Source organism: Echiichthys vipera, assembly GCF_963691815.1.
Source record: "Echiichthys vipera genome assembly, chromosome: 14".
NCBI classification, from domain to species: domain Eukaryota; kingdom Metazoa; phylum Chordata; class Actinopteri; order Perciformes; family Trachinidae; genus Echiichthys; species Echiichthys vipera.
Window position 1 is genome coordinate 23,341,241 of NC_139839.1, and position 23,365 is coordinate 23,364,605.

At 42.6% G+C, this 23,365-nt stretch overlaps 1 protein-coding gene across 1 annotated transcript in view; it reads left to right on the forward strand.

Moving 5' to 3' along the window:
- The window catches only part of auts2a (activator of transcription and developmental regulator AUTS2 a), a gene marked incomplete at its 5' end in the record, with an annotated part of 340,529 nt that overhangs the window by 145,419 nt on the left and 171,745 nt on the right, over nt 1–23,365 (forward strand). Inside the window, one exon of the mRNA XM_083927505.1 lies at nt 8,242–8,343. Within this exon, the coding sequence (XP_083783631.1) occupies nt 8,242–8,343 (102 nt within the window). The remainder of the gene's footprint in view (nt 1–8,241; nt 8,344–23,365) is intronic.

The following is a 23,365-nucleotide window of genomic DNA, read 5'->3' on the forward strand; positions in this document are numbered from 1 at the left end:
ATCAGGAAGGTGGCTAAATGAGGACGTTTGCAGCGGGGATTAGTGGTAGCAGTGTGTGCCCTGGGCGGACACCCTGGGTCAGCCAAATAGAAAACCTATATCCTGCCATCATATTTTACAGCCTCCTATAATCCCCAAATAGCAGTGCAGATGGAGCCCAATGCAGGTATGGTGAGATGCCATCATTCTCAAGCCACAGCACGGTTATTGATACGCAGGGCCACATGTTAACTGAATGGCAATAAAAACCTGCTGACCAGAGATCAGCTTATGAGCTTCACTTAAACATCCACAAGGTTATTAAATACTGTAACTGAATGAATACTCGTTGCAGATATGCAAACAGTGAATCACAGAGGATTGTTAGTTATAAGCACTGGTATTCACACGTAGGGTGATTGATATTGGTGAATGATGATTTCCAAAATGAACAGAAAGGCGTTTTAGCTCTTGTAACCTTTAAATGTTAATGTACGTACATTAGTCAGTTAGTGCAGGCTGAGTCTGATTTACTAACATTGGCACTAATGTATGTAAAATGCAATCAGTCGTTCTTGTGTGTCGTTTCAGAGTGGATGTAAATTAATTAAAATGAAATGTGTATCGAGTGGCCTTTTCGCTTAATAATTTGAGTGGAATGTCTTTAAATTCATCTCAATTAGCTTATATGTTTTCTAGCTTTATTTACTGCATTACTTTCCAGCCAGCAGTTCTTCCATGCCTCAGGGTTTAGCATAATGACATAGCTTTGACCTATTTAGGTTGTCTCTCTTAAATAGCCACAGCGGGGCTACAGTGCTCTGCCATTTTAGAAATGTGTGTATCTTCTGCTTCCTTCTGAAATGCTTAGGTTATGCATTTTCCCTTTACTGCAGCCGTGTGTGTCATACTGAGCACTCTGCTGGTATTTATGTAACATTAAAAAAAGCCCTCCTTCCCTAACCTAGAAGCGTTTGTCTATCATATTACCACCACACATGAGCCACACACAAGGCTTGACCCAGTGTTAAGTGTCTGCGCTAAATTTCATTGCCTCCATCTACTGGAAGGCCTGCCAATATACTGGCAGTGAATTCCTGGAGGAAAATAAATGGCAATAAAAAAGAGAAATGATAGCCCCTGCAAGCCGATAGGAGAGGGCTCTTTCTCTGCTGTCTTTTTTTCCATACCTCTCTTTATTGAGGCTGCCCAGCTCGGGGAGCTGTGATTTGGCACACTGACTGTGGCTTTAGTTGGATGGGTCCCTGAAAGCCAATATTGAAGTAACGACTCAGTAGCACAGATTGAAGAACTGGGGAATCATGTAATTAATTGCACGCATATTTCTTTGATGAGTAGTTATGTGGTGATGAGCGCTCAACCGAGCAGCTAGAGGGGTCTTTTTGATCTCCCCACAGCCCCAACACCCTCCTCCCTCTGCTTCCCAGTGCATTCTGGGAATGAATCTGGTAACAGTATTCTCTTGGTGTGCTTTTTACCTGCTGTACATGGGGAATGTTAGAGCTCAGGAAATTGGAGGTGCGTAAAGTGGGCTGCAAGGTTATTTTACTGCCACGCAGGGCTACTATAACAAGATGTTCTGATATGATCTGAGAGAGAAGAGGTCTCCCGCTGCTCTTATATATCACCCCCCGCCACACACACACACACTATTTCTCCACCTGCTCAGTTCATTATTAAATCTGGGAATTGTCCCCATAACTCAATCCACTAGACTACAGCATTATATGACCATTTGTGAGAAAGGGGAAGGGTGATTGCGACGCAGGGCAGAGGATGGATGTTAAAAGCATATTGATTTGTCTGTAATGTCGTCATAGTTCAGAGATTTATGGCAATATATAAATGCAGCCACAAGCTCTAGTAGCCTCCAGTCTGCGGTGGAGGAAATGGAGTCCTTAGGATGACTGATGAGATCAAGACAGTGCTCTCAACCACGTTTACCCCCCCCCCCCCCCCCCCCAACCCCCCCAAGCATCCATTTCCCACTCCTCCTCTCAGGATGCTCTCTCCCTGCGGCTGCTGTGACTAGTCCTTAGTGGCTCCACATCTTTGCTTTGGCTTCACATTCCAGCACAGAGGCTCGGAAAGCCTCCTCTGTGGCATGAGATTGGTCGGAGCGGGTGCATTCGGCCTCACTGATCTCTCCCCTGCTAGAAAAATGATGTCTGACAAGGTCGCCAGAGATCACTGGCACTCAATGATGCTAGAGGATTGACAGGAAATGGAGCTTCTCCATGGTTACATACCTAGGTACTAATAAAAAGTGCTGCACTGGCTGACTGCAAGTGACATCCTATCCACAGTCAAACAGTAGGCTTTAGGATAAACCTGGCAAGTATTTTTAATATGTTATTTAGTCACAGTGATCCAAGAACACACAACTTCCATGCTTCCACTACAGAGATAAAAAAAAAAAAAGGCATTAGGGTTATTTTCACACTGTATGCCTGTGACTTCTTTGCCACACAGAGCTAACAGTAAACAAATCTGGGGCAAGCCAACCTCTGATGCTCAGTGACAGGCTGTGAGCGAGGGTGGCTGAGGGGGTTATGGTTGACGAGAAAGCCAGGCAGGGCTCCTGTCTGTGGCAGTTAAAGCAGCTGGGCCTTAGAGCCAAGCACAGGGTCAAAGCCAGGCCACGCTGGTGGACTCGCCCACATAGCCACTGTCAAAAAGATGATGTAGGGTCCGTTGTCGCCTCCTCGGCAGGCCCCAAATGAATCCTCAGCTCCTCTTTACATAAGAGTCTCGTCAGATAAAGCCGGCTGTGAGTTAAACAGGTCCAGCAGTTTCCAACTGCTGCTGTCGGCCTGCCCAAGGTGGTTTTACTAGATGGGCTCACGGGGAGGCTGATGTGATGTAGAGGCTGGTATGGACATAATTAGCAATGCTTAATGTGGTCTAATGTTTGGCAATGGCGTCTCCTAAGGCTATACGAGAACGCCTGTATAAAGTCGACAGAAATTCTTCAAGTTGTTCATTTAAACTGCTGAATCGTGAAGCTTCCCAGCACTTTAATAGCCCTGGTATATAGACCTCTGAAGGTAGCATAAAGGAGATATTCAAAGTGTAGTCGGTGGAAACCAAGGGGATTTGACAGTGCCGCAGGAAATAGACAATTTATTATCAGCAACACAGCCTTGGTAGTGGATAATCTATAAAACTTTCATAGTCCTCCCTCAGTGGCAAGCAGCCACAAAACTTCCCAAATGAGGGACTTGTTAATTTACTTGTTAAAGCAAATTAAAAATTTATAAGCGCTTTTAGGTAAATGAGATCCTCTTTCATTGCTGCCCTAGTGGGATTCTCCCTGCCAGATCCTGAGAGGACAGGTTAGCTGTTCTGAAAGCCGCAGAAGAACAATAAAAGCCGTTAAATTGTTCCAGGTTTTATTACCGCCGAGCTCCGCAGCTGCTGTTGTGCGTAACTAAGGGAAACCAGGAGCTGATGACTATCCCATTGAGGCCAGTACCGAAAACTGAGCCCAGTTCTCTCTCTGCCTTTTTCTGTCTTTCTGTGGGATGAGGGATGGGGGTGGGGTTTGGAGTTGCTGGGGCAGGCCGGTTGAGTATGGCTCTGTTTAAAAAGGCCTTTGTGGTTAGAAATGTTAGCAGGCCTACGTTTGTGCTTGATTGCATGGAGTCTGTAGTGCAGCCCTTGAGAATAGGTCAGTACACTTGTAAAATTCCTCTACGGCAATGGTGAGCACTTTTCAGTAAGTGAGAAAATAATTGACTCCACATGCTCAAGACAATGTTGTAATAGCTGTTACAGTGTACTTTTCAGGGGAACAGTGTTAAATGAGATGTTTCTGCACTTCGATCTGGGAACATACTGTAGCGTGTACTGTATCTGAATCTGTTTCAGTGCCTACATGGCACTTACTCCTCTGCTGCAACTTACAACAATACTGAAAAGAAAACATTACTTTTTGATTTAGTATTTTTAATGAAATGTTTTGTATTATAAAGACAGGCATCTTGTGCTTTGGTAGACATAAATATTTGCGGAGCGTACACGGAATTCATTAGCATCATTGGTATTTAATTTGCCAGCACCAATTATGCTGCTCTGATGTTATCTGTAAAGACACCCGTTTCTTTCTGCCACACCTTCAATAGATATGTTAAAGCGTGGAGAGGGTGTTAGAGAATATACTAGGTATATTAGGTTCTAGAAGAAACGGCTCTGGCCGAGGCTGGTCAACAAATGGCCATCTTCTGACACATTATTGGAAATCCATACTAGACCTTTAACGAGCAAATCATTGACTCATTTGCTTCTATGTTATATATTTAAGTAGGGTGAGCTTTCTTCTCTAGCTATGATGTTAGGGTTTTTTTCCCAGATAATATGGTTGCTTTGATTAACGCAACATGTCCTCATACCTAAACGACAGATTAGGCCGTTTGCCTATGACTCCCAAAGCAACATGTATGACTTCTATTTAACATTGTAAAAGCCTGCATGATGCCAGTTTTAAACACATGATCACAGCATGTGAACATTTTATATAGCATTTGGAGATGGTGCCAGTTTTAAACATTGTGAAACTGAGCTACTTGGTTAAGTTTAGGCAACAAAACAACTTAGGGTTTGAAAATAACATGGATGTGATTAAAATGAATCACGGACGTCACTTCATCACAGATTTCACTACAACTATAGACATAACTGTGTCACAGACTTATGTACGTAAGAAAGTTGATAACATTTTTTTTTTTTAAGTCACCGATGACTTTTGTTTTCACACCAGTCACACACACCAGTCTCCTGGGTGAAAGTTCTGTGTCTAATACCACTTAACGTAACTTCCTTGTTTGCTTCCGCAAATGACTGCTGCCATTAGAGGGCGCTGTTTAAAACAATATGGGTCATAATAGGCTGCTTGCCTAATCAACCTATATGGTAATTTTTTGGTGAGGATGATCTGGATTTCCCACTCTTAATAAGGTCTGTCATTTCATCTAAAACACATTTTAGTCTCTTTTTTTTTTTACTATAAATGTTTTTACTAATTGATGAAATGTTTAGAAAAATCTGTCAAATGGTTTGTCATGTGTTGTGTTGAGCCAAATCTCACATCAAGAGCTTCTTAAACAAAGCATGACTTTGAATTCAGAATTTCATATATCCTGGAAAATGTACTGGACTGACTTCCAAGTGTTAAGTGATAGTACTACCGCAGTATGTTTAAAATACTGACCAGTAACAGTGGTAACACTCTGACCTGCAGCTATCAAGTGAAAAGTTTTATCTCCACAGACAATATAACATTTAATGAATCTAGTTTTCACTCAGTTATGAGTATCACTTGAATCCCAGACATCACTGATGCATCCTAATGGTTTAGGGATGTTCAGTTGACACCACTGAACTATCCAAATAAAGTAAGGCAGTAACAGTTTGAATAGTTGCTAGTAACTTACTTACTGTAAAGAATGATTTATAAGAAATGTTCAATTATTTCTCATACTTGCAGGCTAAACCTTTTCATGCTGAGGTTTCTGCTGCTCTCTTCTGAAGCCTCATGCTGACTGCTGATTGAAAACAGTTGTTGATTCTCTACATCAGTAAATTCAGACTGGTAAGAGAGACAAGGAAAAAAAACGTTATCCCCTAACACAGAACAGATTGCAGGAAAACAAGACCTCACTGTGTGGAAATTAATGGCAGATGCACTTACTAGTAGTTTAAATGTTTCATTAGATGCTAATGTCTCGCTGTGTCTTTAATTGTTGTGAAATTAGCCTCTGGAATATTAAAACCATCTGTCTGTTATCTTCCTGCAGGGCCAGTTCTTACCACAGATACAGTAAGGTCATTAAATAAATGTATCTGTATGCCTCAACCTGCGTCTTAATTAATCTCTTTGCATTTGTATACAACTGTCTGGGGCATCTGCATGCGCACACACGCACACACACACACACACACACACACACACACACACACACACACCGAGCTCATCTCCCCGCCCTTGATCGCTTCTGAATGCAGTGACGTGCACTGGGTTTCATTACAGGTTTAAAACTGAGAACTTTAAAAGGCTATAAAAAATGCAGAAAGTGACTTTACAGACAGTAACCAGTTGGAGTGATCAAATCAGCAGAGGTCGCAGAGGCAGCCCCTCCTACACACACACACATTTAAATTTATCTTCAGACAGCAGGCCATTAAATTTCAACTTCACTTTCTGATGGCACTGACCACTGGCATTCCCTCCATTTGCTTAAGACATCCATTAATCACACCATAAAAAGAAATGAATCCGTCATGTGATCCTCGGAAAGGGAAGAGCAGATGAAAAAAAAAACAATTCTCTGAAGTAATTTAAGGGAGCTCAAGGGGAAATTAAAGGGAACAAGCTGAGGGATACGTTTTCAAATAGCTGTGTAATCAGGTCCTGAGCTATGTAATAGCCCTGAAAGATGAGCCGCTCTTTATTGGAATGTCTTTATTAGACGTGTTCTTCAGACATTACACAGATTTAAATTTTTGCAAGATTTGTGATTTCATGGAGTGCTTTCCCACTGATAAGCCAGGATAAAGATGATGTGATTATGTGCTGCAGAGTCAGTTTGATACAACATTGATTAATGAAAGACAAATCTCTACATCTCTCCCACACTTATTATATTCTTTATAAGCTTACCATATATGTTTTAGGTTTTGGGCTGTGAATATGTGATGCAGGAGTTGGCAAAAGGTTTCAATAATGTCTCTGTTTCTGCCTTGTTTTTGTGTGTGCACATTCATAAATGCATGAGTATGCTGGCGTGCGCTGCCTGGTATTGTCGGCAGGGACACAGGCTGGTTAATAAATATTATAGGTCAACATGTTTTGATGAAGGAGCCACGGACCGGGACGTAAACAGTATCCCTCCCCCCTTTTTCAAGGATCAGTTCACGGGCCAGGTTGGATAGATATTATTCCTCTTTTCTCTCTAAAAACGTGTAAACTCCCCTCAGACAAACTGGCATTTACAAGAAAAAGAGAGAAAATGTGGCCTTGGTTTTTGTGGGAATTAAACGTGTTGGAGGTAATTAGTGCAATCACAGCACAGGGCATTGGTGTGCATGTGTCTGTGTATGTGCCACATTTGGTTCTTGTCTGACCACATAGACAGTCACTGGTGCACACATGAACACACACACATTCAGGAACATGCACCCGCAGAGTCAAACAGGCCCATCAGGCATTCCCAGTGCTCAAACTCTCTTATCGTGTTCAGCACTATGGCGAATCCACCCGCCTTTCACCCATAATGTAATTCTCCCAAGGAATAGGATTCCTTTCACACCGCTAATGGCAACAGAAAAGGGAACATTTTCATTTTAATTACCCGCTCAACTCAAGGGTTCTTTTGGTACTCCCATTCCTTGTGGCCTTTCATCGCACTAAATGATGGCCGATACCTGAAAAGAGAATACTGAAGCAGAGGTAAAAAAAAAAATCATATACTGTAGCTCTGCCCCTTCCCTCCAGAGCAGGAAAGGGAGGGGGAAGGATAGTTCCATTACCTTGTAGTCCAAGTCCTTTGTGTGTGCAGCGCCATGCTCTGCTATTCCTATTAGTTGGCAGAGCAGCCGTTTACTGCACTGTCCCATAAAGCCATCTTTTATGTGCTTTGAAATGAAACCTGCAGTGTTCGTCTGGTCTGGAAGGAGCAGCATGGGACCTTCAGAGGACATCAATCGCAGACTTGGACAGGGAGTACAAACCCCACCTCCTTTCACTCAGCTCCACACTCCCAAGAGTCTTTTATTGTTCTTCAGATTCTGAAGGGCCTCAGATGCTCGTGGATTGGCACGTCCTCCTTTTATTCTTGTCATTTTGCTGCATCTCGAACAGAGTGTCTAGAGGATGACACTTGCTGAGCTCCTGCTGCCTCGGCATGTGGTGTCTGCTTGGAAGGGATAGTGGCTCCATTTGAAGGATCTGGAGGGGTCTTTGTCCCTCTTCTCTATTTCGTGGGCTGAGAGGAGTTTCATACTGTGAGATCAGATGGCGTCTATCATTGGCAAGCGGAATGATGGCGGCTGAATAGGCTCAGAAACATGACAGATTTACAGAGACAGTGCTGCAGCTCCTGCCAGTTCTCACATATTCATGAGGCGATTTCCGTGGGATGCCTTCCCTCACCAGCGTTATCCATGTAAAGCTCTAAACTACAGTGTTAACAGTTTTGTTTCATGTTGTTAACCCTTGGTCTTCTTGTGTGTTGTGTTTGGCAGCTGAAGCCAGGGCAGAACAACTGTAAGGACAGCGACAGCGAGAGTGTAAGCGGAAAGTCCAAGCCTTCCATCAGGAGCAGCTCCAGAGACAGACTGACAGATGTGAGTACATTAACATACAGGATCACTGCGTCAATGGTAGTTTGAGGTTCTGTCACGTGTTTCAGTCTTTCTTCATGGTAAGTCATTTCCTTAAAACTTATTTCAAATTTAAAAATATTCTGAGGTCATTACCATTTCATATTTAGTATACTCAGCACATGGGTTTAGCATAGACAACAGAGAAGAAATATTTAACTAACTAACCTCTTCACAGATGATTTTCTTATTTACATGCAGTGTTAAAGTTGAAATTGTTTGGCAAAACTAGTATATCATCAGTACTTAAGGGTGCCCTGTGGAGTTTTCTTATAAAAACACAAAAGTTATGGCTTGTATTGCGTCACCTGCACGTGTATCCTCATACCTATGGACAGACAAACACAATGTATAGGTGAGAAACTCCACAGTTTATCTCAATAACCAGTATTATATGAAGACATGAGAGTTGTGGCAGCACCAGGGCAATGTCGAATGAACAAGTGATTAGTTTACAGAGCTGACTGATTAAAGATGCAGACAGGGACCAGGAATTAAGAGGGGCAGGGGCATTACAATTCATGTATTTTAAAGAAACCCATGACAAAAGATGTAGGTGCCATTTCAACATTGGGGGCGACATATATTAAGCAAGGAGTCGAACACTTCAGTCTCAGCATTCTGGTGACTTGTCTTTCCACCACCAGAACTCATGTCACCAATCACAAACTTCATGTGGCAGGGCACATTTCAAAATAGAAAAACATAATGAAATATAATGTGGTAAGGCTTTCAGGCATCTTGCATTGCTTTCAAATATTTAGGTTACCCCTGCTGAGTCAACACACTCTTTGTTTTTGGAAGTAACCCCCTTAAAATGTGGCACCTTTTCACATCAGGGATACTTTCATTCATTTATAAATCCCTGGACTTTAATAACTCATAAATAAAGTTAAAAAATAAAATGAATCAAGTTGTATCATTTATGAGGATAAAGTCATAATATTTCAAGGCAAAATCGCAATAGTGTACTTTGCATTACGTTATTGCTCAGCTGAAATGGTGGTATCCCCATCCGACAAACGCTTGGGACTCTCTGTGTTTAGAGAAGCGGCTGTTTGCCACTCTTCATCGGAGGTGGAAAACCTGAAAACACTTCTGATCAGGCGTAAATCTCACCAATTGTGCGGTTTATTGTACACACAAATGTTAGTTCTACCTCCTCACACTAACTCTCACTGCCAAGAGCCGCATGCAATCTTTCGTGCGTGCGTTTTTCACCATAAAAAAGGCTTGGTGCCCACACAGTGCTCGCCGCTGCAGCAGCAAACCAGTAGAGTAGAGGGCCTCACCCGGGAGCACCAATCAAACAATCTTGTACCTGAGCTGATATTTAGATTTATTCAATATGGGCCTATATGTTTGGAAGGGCAAACACTTTGCAAACAGGAGTTTATTTATTCATCAAAAACAAGAAATAACATCCCAGAAAAGGGCACTTTCTCTCTAGGCCAAACAGGAGGTGCTCAAGCCCCCTTTGAGGGTTTGTTTGTTGCATGCATCAGGTTACAACCAAGTAACTAAGACATCAGTGCGTGTGATGTATTAGTAGTGGTAGTATTAGTAGTGGTAAAACAGCTACTGCTTGTGCAAATGTAACACAATTTTATACATTAAAATCAATTCCTTGAAAGTGAGCATGCTACTGTATATTTTACAAAAGAAAATACAGAAAGAAATGTAACTAAGCAAATGAGTCAGCTTGAATTATTCATTAGTTGTATTGTCTGTACAGTGTCATGTGGACAGTACTTGCAACTTCACTTCAAATGACCCACTTAATCACAACATGTAACAGTAAAACCTTTCAGAGCTGTCGACTACCTGTTCATGTTCTTTCAGCACAAATTAATTCTACTCCAGTTTCATAATTCAAAGGTCATTCTTTTTGTGTTTGTGGCTTTGCACCCTTGGTATTTGACGGACAAAAGGTAAGTTATAAATGTGAGATAATCAATTCTGTCAAGATTTCTTTTGGTGTGGACTCAATAAAATTCAGCCTCGACAGAGCACTTTGTGGTAAATCTTAAATGTCTTCAGAGCACTTGTGGATTACATCAGGTGAAGAGCACTATTTGCATCCTACACACACACACACACACACACACACACCCTCACAAACACACACACACACACACACACACACACACACACACACACACACACACACACACACACACACACACACACACACACACACACACACTCTCTCAATCAATCTCTTTCTCCCAGAGGCTCTTTATGACTGAAAAAAGGCACTACTAACCAAGGTCTCCGTTCCCTGTGAAGGAGCTAAAGGAAAGCATTTACTGACAGAAGTGAAGAAAAAGAGTGGCAATGTGTTTGTGACATATTCCAAGACGTAGAGCGAGCAGGCTTGAGGGACTCACTGTGTGGAAAATCTACAGTGAAGCAATCAGATATCTGGCCATAATTAAAGCTGTCAGTTGAGAAGCTAGCTAGTCTTTGAGAAAGACACGGCTGAACAATCGAAGCAAAACTGATCCTGCGTGTAGCTTTACGATGCTTGACCGGGCATGAAATGAAATAAGTAATTTGATGTTGACAACAGAAATTGAAATGATACTTTATGAATTCTGTGTGACTGCACTGTGGTGGCTGTGCAGCAGTACCAAGACAAATGGAGGTTTGACATCTAACCTATGGATGGATACTTTACTGTGACCGTCATACAGACTGATAAAAGCATTTGATTTGTCATCTGTGTCATGATCTCTAAGGGCGCGCTCACACTATCCTCCCGGACCGAGACCCGGACTTTAGGGTACTTGTCCCCCCTCCCTCTCCCCCCCGCGCCCCAGCCCCGTTTGTACTCACACTACCAGGGCCTCGGCCAATACTTCTTGCTGTCCATACGCCTTCAAGCCGTAACACGTCACACGCATTGATCGCGTGTGTGTGGCTTTGTTTACAAATCTTTCCACAGACAGTTTTTGTGCGTCTTGTCGACTGTTTTTGAATATTTTCATCCGACCAAATCTGCAGTAAACACTCCACCTCCGCACCACACCAACATGAACCTTTCACCGCCATTGTTGTTGTTGTTAAATGTCCGCGCATGGTCCGTCCTTCTATTTACATGTCCGAACAGGCGGACATAACGCTACTGCCGTAGGGCTCGTGCTCGTGCGCGTACACGTGCGCACGCTCGTGCTCGTACATGTGCAAACGGCTCCGCTAAAGCCCACCTATTTCAAGCGGGCCGTGGCGGCCCAGCTGGCCCCAGTTGAGCGCGGAGCGGGTGCGCTCACACTACTTAAAGGTACTAGACTTTAGCTGAAAAAACGGTTTTGGCCGCGGCCAAAAGGATAATGTGATCACGCCCTAATAACTAAAACATTAACCAAAGGCTTCTACTAGGATAGGAATACAGTATAATTATATATAATGGTTCACGCTTAATGTATGAATGCTGGGTTTCAGTTTTATCTAAATTAGATTACCATGCTCAAACTATGCCTCTGTTATTGTGTTTGGTTTTTACAAGAATGATATTGTTAGGGTTCAAATTATATTGATCACCTTTAGGCAGGTGGTCTGCCCCCTACTGCTCACACAATCACTGTTGCTTCATATTCATCGTATATCTTATTGTATTAATTCACTCCCTGAAATAAATTGATTTTAGCACCAACAGATGCGTTCACTCTGAATAAGTTTATTCAAACGTTTTCCTAAATTCCAAATTAAATCCATAATTGAGAATGTAAGGTTTGCCCAAGCAGAAACTCTCTGCTTTCCTCAATGCCAACTTGTTTTCAGGAAGCATCTATCACCCTCTGTTATCACTTCCACCTGAGCTGGCATTTCAGCCACTCAGAACACTCTGGAGGATAGAAGGAACATCAGCCCAGGTCCCCCCTGTTTGGTCTGGTCAAGACACCCCACAGGAGTTGAGAATATCTTCAGAAGAGATGCTGAAAGCTTGACAACACGAAGACAGACTTTTAGACCCACATGTCACCTTGGATGGGGGGTCCCCACAGGTTTCTAAACAAGTCCCCTGAAGGCATGCTGTAAAAACCCACTTCACAAGTCACAAGAGGTGACTAAAGGAGTAACAAGAAAAAGGAGAGTCCGAAAAGAAAAAGTTTAGATTGGTATTCTTTGGGTTTCATTTATCATAATCATAGAATAAGTCAGTATAGACAGGGCTCAACACTTACAGGCATCAGTATTCGGTTGGTCAAACTAAAAACATTGTTAACATTTTTTAGTAACCTTGAGTAATTAAGATACTATGCAGTTAAACATCAGCCTAATAATCAAAAAGTGACACAAAGAATAAAAGCTTTATAACAGTAACTGGCCTCAATTCTTTGTAGTTCTTTGTGTTTTATCAGATACTTAACACAAATTGAATCCAATTTCCTTTATTGTTTTTCACTCAGGTTCAGCTGTTTTTTTGTCCGTTAAATCAATTTTCACATTTGTGTTTGATGGTGATGGTTGAACTTTTCACCCCACAGTCAAACCACTTAAATTGCTTGGCCATAGTCTCTAATACAGGGAAGAGTAAAAATGTGCAGCATTGTTGTTGTTGTTGTAACAGCGATATTTAAATATTACTAATGGAACAAATATTAGAAAATAATATATTCTGGGGTGCGCATTTTGCTCCTTGCTGTCCCTATTTTGTTTTAATTGAGAATTGATAGCTAATTTCTAAAATTGGAAACGGATAACGCTACAGTAAAATAGTATTGTTAAAGATAGATGTATGTCTAGGTGATTTGTGAAAGGCTGTATCATTATTTGTGCTAAGGAGGTCAATGTGCTTGTTCCAATCAAATGTTGTGATTGTAACACTGTACAATGCAACTGGACTGCTCATGTGGTTCATCTGCACATCGATACTCCGTCACAGTGCTAAAACAAAGAGAAAGCATCTAAGTCACTCGTTAGTACCAGGGAGCAGTGTGCAACAGGCGCTAGCTCTGACCCGAACTGTTCATTAGACCCAACAGTTTGCTAATGGTATTTGTTGTAGCACTCCCTTCCCCTCACAGAGCGACCACTCTCTGATGAAGCAGATGAACTGAGTTTGCCAACCTGGCACTGGCTGGAAGGGAGAAAGAGGCCAGAGGAGGTCAGGCCTGGCAGTGTTCTCTTTCCCGCTTGCCTTCTCTCCTCACTCTGTCCTGCCAGCTCATTAAGGCCTACAAATGGCACATCAGCTCGGCTGTGTTTGCCTCAACCCCAAACCACAGCTAAATTGGCAGGCTTAGCCGCATTTGCTCTGAAGCGCTGGGTTCCCTTTTGGGTTTGTTTGAAGCCGACATGGCAGCCACCCCCCCATCCCCCACCACACCCCACCCCTACAGTCTGGGTGGCAGGCATTCAGGCAGGCTGCAGTCCTGAGCAGAGGGAGTCTGCTGGATCAGGGAGGGCAGGGAGCTTGGGATGAATCACTCCCGTTTAGTCTCTGCGGCAAGGGGTGAAATGCCATCATTACCCGGCTGCCTATCAAATAAATTGGCAATTACGGGCCTGGGATTGCGAGTAAACAGCATGTTACTCTTTTTTTCACCCAAGGCTCTTGATGAGAGGCGGGTGCATTAGAGAGAAGCTCCGGAGTACTGGGTCAGAGCCCGCCAGTCAGTGTTAGCCAGCCTGATGAGAGGCACAAGACTATAATGCACCCCTATATTTCAGTAGCCATTTTTATCATCAGCCAAAGCTTCTTTGTGGTTTTGAATGCTTTTGGACGGCACCTTCATACAGTATATGGTTTGGAATACTCTCCTGTATCATAGGGTAATGATTTATGTGTTGGCCTGGTTGTAAGGGATTGTAACACTATTATTAATATTAGCACTTTATTGGTGTTAGTCCAGACAGTTTTGCATGCTTTTCCAACTGAAATGAAAATGTGAAAATTTAGGGTTCTTGGAATCCATACTTGTGTGTCCTGGCTCCTCTCACATGAGAAGGTTTTCTTGCGGCGAGGTCTTGGAAAGTTGTTTTGTAATGAAACATCTGGAAGTGATATTGTTAAAAGTCAAGCACATCGTCTTCCCGTGCTTTTGAAGCGGTTTCTGCCCAAACACAGCTAAAGTCTCTCTTATGGCTGGTAAAACTGAACTCCGTTATTACTGGCTTTCCACTGAAAACATGACGGCCTATTCAGAATCCTGTGTGTATGTGGTGAAACCATTTCAAATACTCAAATTACAGCTTTTGGAAACGGATTAATGTCATAAAATATATTTGTTGTTGTAAAAATCACTACTATTATTAAATTTGCTGGAGCCTACCAAGACTGCACATAATGTTTTGTCCTTGACCTCTGAGCACAGTGTTTTCCATAAGCTTCTTGTCTGAACTGAATCTCACTGTCCAAGTGAACTGCTTATGTAATCCCACCTCCTCAGTACATTCTCCAATTATTTCCTGACACTCTGATGTAAATGAGGTTGCAGTCCCCCTACATGTCCAGATATGCTGGCCAATTTGCTCCGACACAGAACTTGTAATTGCTTGCATCAATTATCTGTCTCTTTCTCTCTCTGCCTCTCAATAATTTGAAATGTTTCCTATTAGAGACAAGCATTTAGATATGGAAGCAGGAATGTTGTACCTATAATTAGCTCATTATCATGGAATCGTACTGCTGAGGCTCCAGTGTGCATAGTGACAGTGTGAAATGAGCAGCAGATGCAGTGCAGGGATTACTTGACAGTCTTTTTTACTGTTTAATGGCTTTTCAGTCGTGATGTAAATGATTCAGGACAGATTGTGTAAAGGCAACATATATACAGACATACAGACATACTATTCATTGTCATATCTTGTTGTCCAGAAGTAAATAACAGGGACAGAATGGCACCTGGCAGTCAACTGGTTACCCTAACAGAACAGCACATCATATAGAAATCCCTCAGAAAAGCAGATGACTGCATACCCACACATGCATAACTGCACATCCAACCCATAAAGGGATAAAACTGAGTCAAAGCTTTTGTGGGGGAAGAAAAGTTTTAACCCTTATTTTAAAAGGACTAAGTGTAGTAGTTGGAGTGTAATAGCTGAAGGCCAGTTTACAAGCTTTTGATCTAATACTTACGGCTGTCCCAAATACCATTTTTTGATAATTGTATATTTGGTGCTTGAAATGCGAATATTCAAATACCTGTTGTGCGGGGTGAGGCTGAGGGGTGTGTAAAAATGAACTGAGCCAAAGCCTGCCTCCAATCTTCATGCATTGAGCCCAGTGCACTTGACCCGCTGCTGTCTTTGTAAGGCGCTGTCACCCAGGACCAGAGTTTATTATTGTCACACGTTAATGCAATTAAAAAGAATAAATATTACAATAATGTACTGGTAAAACATGGTTTGCAGTTCACCTTCATTGATAGCCTACAGCAGAAAAAGGTATATTTCTTTTAAATTAAAAAACGAATATAAGACGACCGAAAATTTATATTGAATCCCTACCCAACGAACAGCCCTAACCCTAATACACTAAACAATGACCAGACCAGCTGGAGAAGTCTTGAGACGTGAAGATCTAGTAGGAGAAGTAAGTGTGTTTTACCGCTTAAATCTCAAGATCATCCACTTCTGTGATCAAATATGAACTCATTTAAAGCACAAGGTCTTGACAGGATGACTCACTCTTTGATTTATGTTATCTGGGGTTCCTGTTAGTTCACAAGGAACACATTGTTGAATATTTTTCCCTCTTTGGCTACCTACCAGCTAGTCACTATTTCTCAAGTCCAGTGTGCAAGTGAGATGATTGTGTCCATACTAAGAACTTTCCCTCCTCTTTTTTTCTCATTCATTATGCCAGGTTCTGTTCACGGCACTGTCAGCTTGCCAGAGGATCCAGACACAAGATCACTTGAATTGCCTACACCTTTGACTCAGAATCAGCCTGATGAATAGGCTGTCTCCCAGGAAGTGGCCAGACATGCTTATTACCACCTCTGGCTCTCCAAATCAAGCCCTCTTTTCTCTCATCTCCCTCTCTTTTATTTCTCTTTCCCATTTGCTCTCACATTGCCTGCAGTTGGGTTGTCAGGGGCAGATTGTGACACTCTGTGACATGGTAGTGCGGCAAAATTATGCTGGGCCTCTGTCGGCCTGCCAGTACCCCAACAGCCGAATGTCCATCAGAGGCCTGTGAGAGGTCCCGCTGGATGGCTTGTCTCTACAAGAGCTTGGGGCATGCCTGCCTCCCTGCCTACGTTCACAAGTGTTTAACTCAGACTCGACTGCATCTACTCTCCAGAAATATAATTAGAATAAGAGAAGCACAGTGTTATTGTGTGCAGTGACCTCTGAGCAGCCCTCAGGTTAAGAATACATGGCACTAGTTTATCTCTGCTAATTATTTACCGCACCTAGAGGTCTTGAACTCAAAATCAAATATGAGGAATCAGAGGAGTATTGTGACCTTTACTGTTGTTATGTTACTGTATACCCAGCGAAACAAGGCTCTTTAATTGTTGAAATTGATACAGAGCGAGGTTGGTGTGGTAAATACTGCTCAGACTGATGCTAACTCAATGCAATCCCTCAGTGCTGGGGATGATAAATCTATTCTCATGGAAGATTAATGGACTGGAGAAGTGGTGTTGAATGTCATTGTTGAAGGTTGAAAGTATTGAGCGCCTGAATCCTATCCATATGTTTTCAGGAATGACATAAATAGGCTCAGCCGGAATCCATTTTGACTTATCAAGCTTAAACCAGTGCCAGAGCCACGCGATACTTGCCAAGTATTCAGGCTCTGAGGCTTTCAATAACAAATCCTATTCCACATAATTTCCACTGAAATTGGCCATGGCCATACGCTGCCACCCTGTTCTTGCTGTTGCCGCGCGTCCCGCAGCTCTTGGCTACGTATTACTTCCGCATTCCCTGTAACCCAACCCTGTAGCCCCAATTTTTGATGTCATACCAGGCTCTGGTGAGGGAGTCTCTCTGCTCTTTGTTCCAGCCTTTTCAGCGTGGAGCCTGTTCCGGTGGGGTAAGTTGAATAAGTGGAGCCCGGAGGAATCTCTACAAAGGTCTCACTCTGATTGGATGCATGCAGAGCCCAAGGAGAGCGCCGGTTGCCATAGCAATGAGAGCAATGTGGGAACTGGCTGCATGGAGGAGAAAGGGGAAGTGGTGCTTTTTTTTGTGATGGGAGGTCTTCATCGACTGGCATTCCTCTTTTTGAATACACACTGGCCAACATGCACATAAACACAAATACGCAATGGCACAGAAACGGTATTACATTCACCTTTTTACCCCCCAAGGAGAAGCTGAGTTAGAGTGCATACTTCAATCACAATGGCCTGGTAGGGGTGTACTCGGGCCCAAGCTGGGAGCCAGAGAAAACACAATCAGACACACCGGGAGTCCAGAACCATCTCCCCCTCATAAACATGATTACTAGCCATTCACTGCTACATATCGCTTACCTCTCCCGAGCCGACAAATCATCCTTCCCCTCTCCCCTGGCTCATCACAGCCATAAACAAAGAAATGATGGAAATCTATCTTAATCCGTTTCTTTTTTGTTGGACAAAATTTTCTAATTCCTTAACGCATAGCTTTCAGACCACATGAATATCCAAGGGGTGATGCAAACCTCTCCAAGAAGCATATATTTGTGTTCATGTGTGTGTTTTATATATCTGAATCCCTGGTGTGTGTATGTTTATACCACAGAGTTTAGCTGCAGGGTTGAGAAGCTGTGTGGGAGGGTTGTGTTGTGTGGAGTTTTGTTAAGTTTGTTTGAGGGCACAAGGGGCTGAGAATGCTGTAAGGGGATTACACAGGAAGGCCTGCTGGTTCATGAACCCAGTCCGATCTGTCATGTCTGTAGGCTAGACACAACAGTTGGATATACATCTCATGCATGTGATCCGGCGGTTTTTGACAGCTGAATCAAAATCAGATGGATTCATAAGGTACCAAGAGAATACCAGCCATGCTGCTCGCCACAAACAATATCCCTTTTTGTGATGCAGCAATGTGTGTGATCAAGTCCACCAATCCACTTATCACATCAACTTTGTTGTCCAGAAACAAATGTCCATAAACAATTTCCAAAATGTCACAAAATCATCATTCTTAATTTGTATTAATAAACATCATATTTGATATATAATAGGGAGATGCAAAATCTACAATGCTGCCATGAGAGGTAGCATCATTGTGCTTTCCAGGTTTAAGTCTTACACAATCTCTGTGCTCTAAATTGTTACTCTGGAATTTAGTTTGTATTTTATTCTCGACGGAAGTTGCAGTTGAGCTTTTAAGGACAATGGTTTGGATGCGTACTGGCTCTGACAGCCAGACTTTACCTAAACGACATCTGGCAGTAGGGAAGGTGTCTGCACATGCTGAAACATAATGAATGCTTTTAAGAGGACAAAAACAAATGACAAACGCTTATTTGCCATACTGTAACAAACTGTTACTAAACAAAAGATCCATTATCAAATACCCAACTTTAGTTATCAGGTTCTCGCCCCCTTCCTGCACTAAATTCAACCCACAGGATGGAAAAATGTGGATGTTATTTTAAAACTGGTTTACATGCTTGAAGTTTACTGTTTCACACTTGTGTTGTGCCTTGTGCACAATGAAAAAAGCTGTCAACGTGATAAGCATGGGAAAAGAGAATTGTGTTACGAAGCTTTACACAAAGAACAGCAGAGTGATGCCATGCTCAGAATCTGAGAACATTTTGCTAATATGTTTTGCATGTGCTTTGAATTGTGCCCCTGTTTTTCTTTTTGACAGACTACACATTACAACACTGTGCATCAAATCCATTTGTTTCCCTTGTGCTGGAGAAGGGCATGTTCTTTCTTATTCAAGGCCTGTGCGTCTGACGGATTACTGTGAGGCATTGGATGTCACATCACTTCTATTTCAGAAGATAGTGCAATTTTCCTTAAACCACAAGGCAACAGCGCCAACAATAAATAAATAAATAGATACTGTAGAAAGATGGACATACAGACACATAGATATACCAAGAAAGACAGTCAGATAGTGTCTCTGGAATTACAGTGGCAGAAGATTATTCCAGAGACATTATTTCCCTCAAGTCGTGGGCTTAAGTCAAATTTGGAAGAGAAATGAAATTGCCAGCAGTGAAAAACCACACTAGGTAGGAGTTCATGAGTAGAGAAATAACATTTTCATTTGTTTCTTCCCCAGTGGGAGACAAGCAGCCTTTCAGTAAATAGAGACAGCTATGAGAAATGATTTTTTTGGTCGGTGGGATATTGTTTTAACGTGCACTTATCCATCTGCAATCTAGATGTCAGGCCTCAGGAATCCACAGGATGGCCATTCGACTGTTGTCTTTATGACACACGAGTGTTGGCCTCATCTCGCCTCCAATTGTCTCTGTTAGTGTCTCATTTCCAGTGGAGATTCAGTCCTATGTGTCTTTTTTTTTTAAACTCCCTTTGTTAAGAGCCACCAGCTGATGCTACACTACTAGAATTAAGGCTTTTTATATTGAGCTTTGCAGTGAATTAAAATGAAAGATTCAAATCCAGGCTTCAGAGATTGTCATCTCCCTGTGCACAAACTAGTAGAGGTGCACAGTTCAGCATTGTTATTTGTTCCACTGCAATAATAATAAATCAAGTATGGTGCATTTTAGCAGAGATTGGCGCACGATATTAGTTTTTGTAGATTTCTTTTTTGCCAGCACTCTTCCATGTGTTCTTCTTTGTTGTGTGTATTGGAGCCCAGTTTGCCTGAGGTAACATCGTGTCACAAACCACTCTTCCTTTGTTTGTGGTGTCAAGATTGTCTTAACTTGTCACACACCTTAAGCGCCTTGTCTTTATCTTAACTAGTACTGTTCTTTTGTGCATTGCTGACAATAGTGTACATGCACCTGGATAAATGGTCATGCTGTATCATCTCTGTTAAGTGTTATCTGGTTTCAAAGAGATATCCAGGGGATTATTAGGGGATTACTTCCACTTCCGTAAACTGCAGCTGTCTGATCAATGAATGTGTTTCTCTATACATTGGTTCTCTGTTAAAGTCATTTATATGTTGCATTACAATTCATGATTAATCTGCAGGAGCAAAGCTTTGATCCAGAGCTGTCAGCAGTGATGTACTCCCAGGTGATTACGTCTACTTCTGTCATCCACTATCAGCCAACACATAAAGCACTTGTCACATGGCACATTCTGATTATGGTTGATATTGACACTGGAATTGAATAAATGTACGCCATAAGAAGATTAGTGTTTCCCAAGAGGCGTGCGTCCCCCTGCTGCATTCATTGCTGATGAGGCTTGTTGAGCCTTTTCAGAGACCCGTTTCATACAGGCAAATCCCATCTCTGACTGCATAATGTGTAAATGGAAAAGAGCGATGAAGATTAATCTGCTGGCGATCTCAAATGGAACAGCAGTGGTCTCACAGTGAAGCAGGGGTGAAATTGCACTTGGGCTTTTTATTGAAAAATGTTCTGCATAATCGCAAATTCGCTCCACTTTGCATTGCATATGCATATTAGTCGACCCCTGCCATGACATATTGCAGATCTGTGCCCTCAAGAGCAGGATTTCTGCTCTAATAAAGTGACATGTCACAGGAGAGATTTGTCTCCATCTTCTCTCCCACATCATCTGCAATGATTGGTCTTCATGACAAAGTTGGCAAAAAATATTTATCAAACCCGAGACGGCTTATTTTCGTAATGTCTCCTGGTAGGTACAGTATTCATTATTTGTATTTTGTGTGACATTCTTTAAATGCTGTGCAGAAACCTGCAACTGTGTGTGGAATGATGTGTGTGTCCCTTTGTTCATGTCTCCCTTTGTCTCCCAAAGCAACCCTTTGTATTTGACAGTCAAGTAGGTGTAAAATCTTTTGTAAACTAATTAGATGATTGGGTCTGACCTGTTTAAAAGGAGTCACATCAGCTGTGTTTGGGTAGCGGTGAGAGGTCAGAGGGCACCACTGGGTCACGTAGTACAGGGGATTGGATGGGATTAACCTTGGCCTGCCCCTTTGGCCCCAGGCCCAGACGGCCCAGGAAGAGTGGAATTAGCCAAGCCAGGCAGGGCCATCTGATTCCAAGCCCTCATCCAATTACTGCCTTATCTGCTGGCCAAATGAGATCAATGCATGGAGGGCAGGGAGACCTGGCAGGCTGGCGAAGGTGCGATAATCAGCAGTGGGGAGCACGGCACTTAACTCCCCTGTGTCCCTGAAAGAGCCAGAGCATGTGTTAGGAGCACCACTCACTGCCATTAGCTCTTGGTGCCTGCTGTAGCTGACCTGCACTTTGCATGAGGACAACCTGGTGTAGTGCATTTAGGCATCTTAGCTTTTTGTGTTCAAGTACTGCACTTAGTAAGATGAATAATGTGCATAATTACAGTTTTGCCTCTTATCCTTGGTGAATCCACCCAGCAGATTACACTGGCTAAAAGGTAGTTGAGTGAAAAAACAACCACATAATTGCTTTTTATATGTATTGCATATGAAAGACACTTTTAAGCATTTAACAGTGGTTAAGAACAACCCTGAACAGCTAATACTGTCCACTGTTAATTCTCCTGTCAATTAGGGGGAAAAACAAATGTTTGACGTTTGGAGGTGTAATTATAAAAATAATTAACCTCTGTGTGCCATAAAAGCAGACAATTTTGCTCTCTACCTGCACTTCTTGAAATTGAGTTGGCCGAATGACATTCTGGTGTTAAAAGGAGGACCTCAGTTAAATGGAATATTTTTTCTAAAATTACATTATCCTATTCTTATTCATGTTCCCTCATAACATGTTCATAACAACTGTAAGACAACACTGTAGACTAAAATTTCAAACCTACTTTATTCTCTTTTCAGACTAGTAAATAAAATTGATGACAGACAGTTGCCATTAACTACAAGTTTCACATCAAGAGGCAGTTTTACCTGGAAATAGTGGAAAGATTTGCATTAAAATGCAGGTCTTGATAGAAAGTAGAAGTATTTGCTGGCTGAGCCTTTACATGATATAAAACTCTTCATATTTATTCCTGATATTTCTGCCATGCCAGTGATTGTATTGCACCACTGGTGTATCCCTTAGCCATCTGGAGGACCATTCTGTGCCCACAATATGGTCGGAGAGGGGCCCATTCTGGTGAATTTATGTTCAACTATTTCTTCTCATGCTTGTGTTCTGGTCATGAGTATCCATTGGAGAGCAATAGAAAGCCCTGAAAGAGTGTCTGTCCTCAGCTGTGGCCCTGCGATTCTACATCCACCACTACCCCACAGTGGTCCCCCTCCCACCTGTCTCTGGCTGCTCCACCTCTTCTCAGCCCAGTAAGATTAAAGTCCTCTTATTTCACCACAGCAGGCCGGCTGCACAGGGAGAGCTGGCATCACAGGGGCCCTCTGACAATCAGCACCCGGCTAGAAAGCACTAATGAGCGCTGGGAGGGAAGGAGAGGGCGTTGGCGGATTGCACACAGACAGCAGCAGCGGTGGGTAGGACTGGTGGTGGGGGGTGGGGGTCGTTAAGAAGGGAGGCAGTGGGCTGGCATGTTGCTGGGCTGGGTCCGATACAGCACTGACTAGATTAGCTTCGTGGGGGCAGACCTGCAGTCAGTTTGGGAAAATATCACAGCCCATTAGTTAGGAGCAATGAAATGGAGTCAACTTCTGGGACTCCATTAGGCACGCTGCGCTTAGGCAGACAGCGTCCCTCGGTGTGATGTTGCTATTCTGGTAGGATTGAGCACAGAGATATAATTGGACTGGGGAAATCAAGCAAGTTTCAGTGGTCCTGGTGGGGCTCTCAGACAGAAAATGAGAACACAGGCCTTTGTATTTTCTCTCCATCTCCCTGTTAGCTTTGCAGTTTTTGAAAAACAGGAGTGAAAAGGCCGCCAGTGTGCTTGGGTTTTTCTTTTCAGCTTTATTTCTCTCTGTGTGTCTTATTCTGTACACCCCCCCCCCCCACACACACACACACACACACACA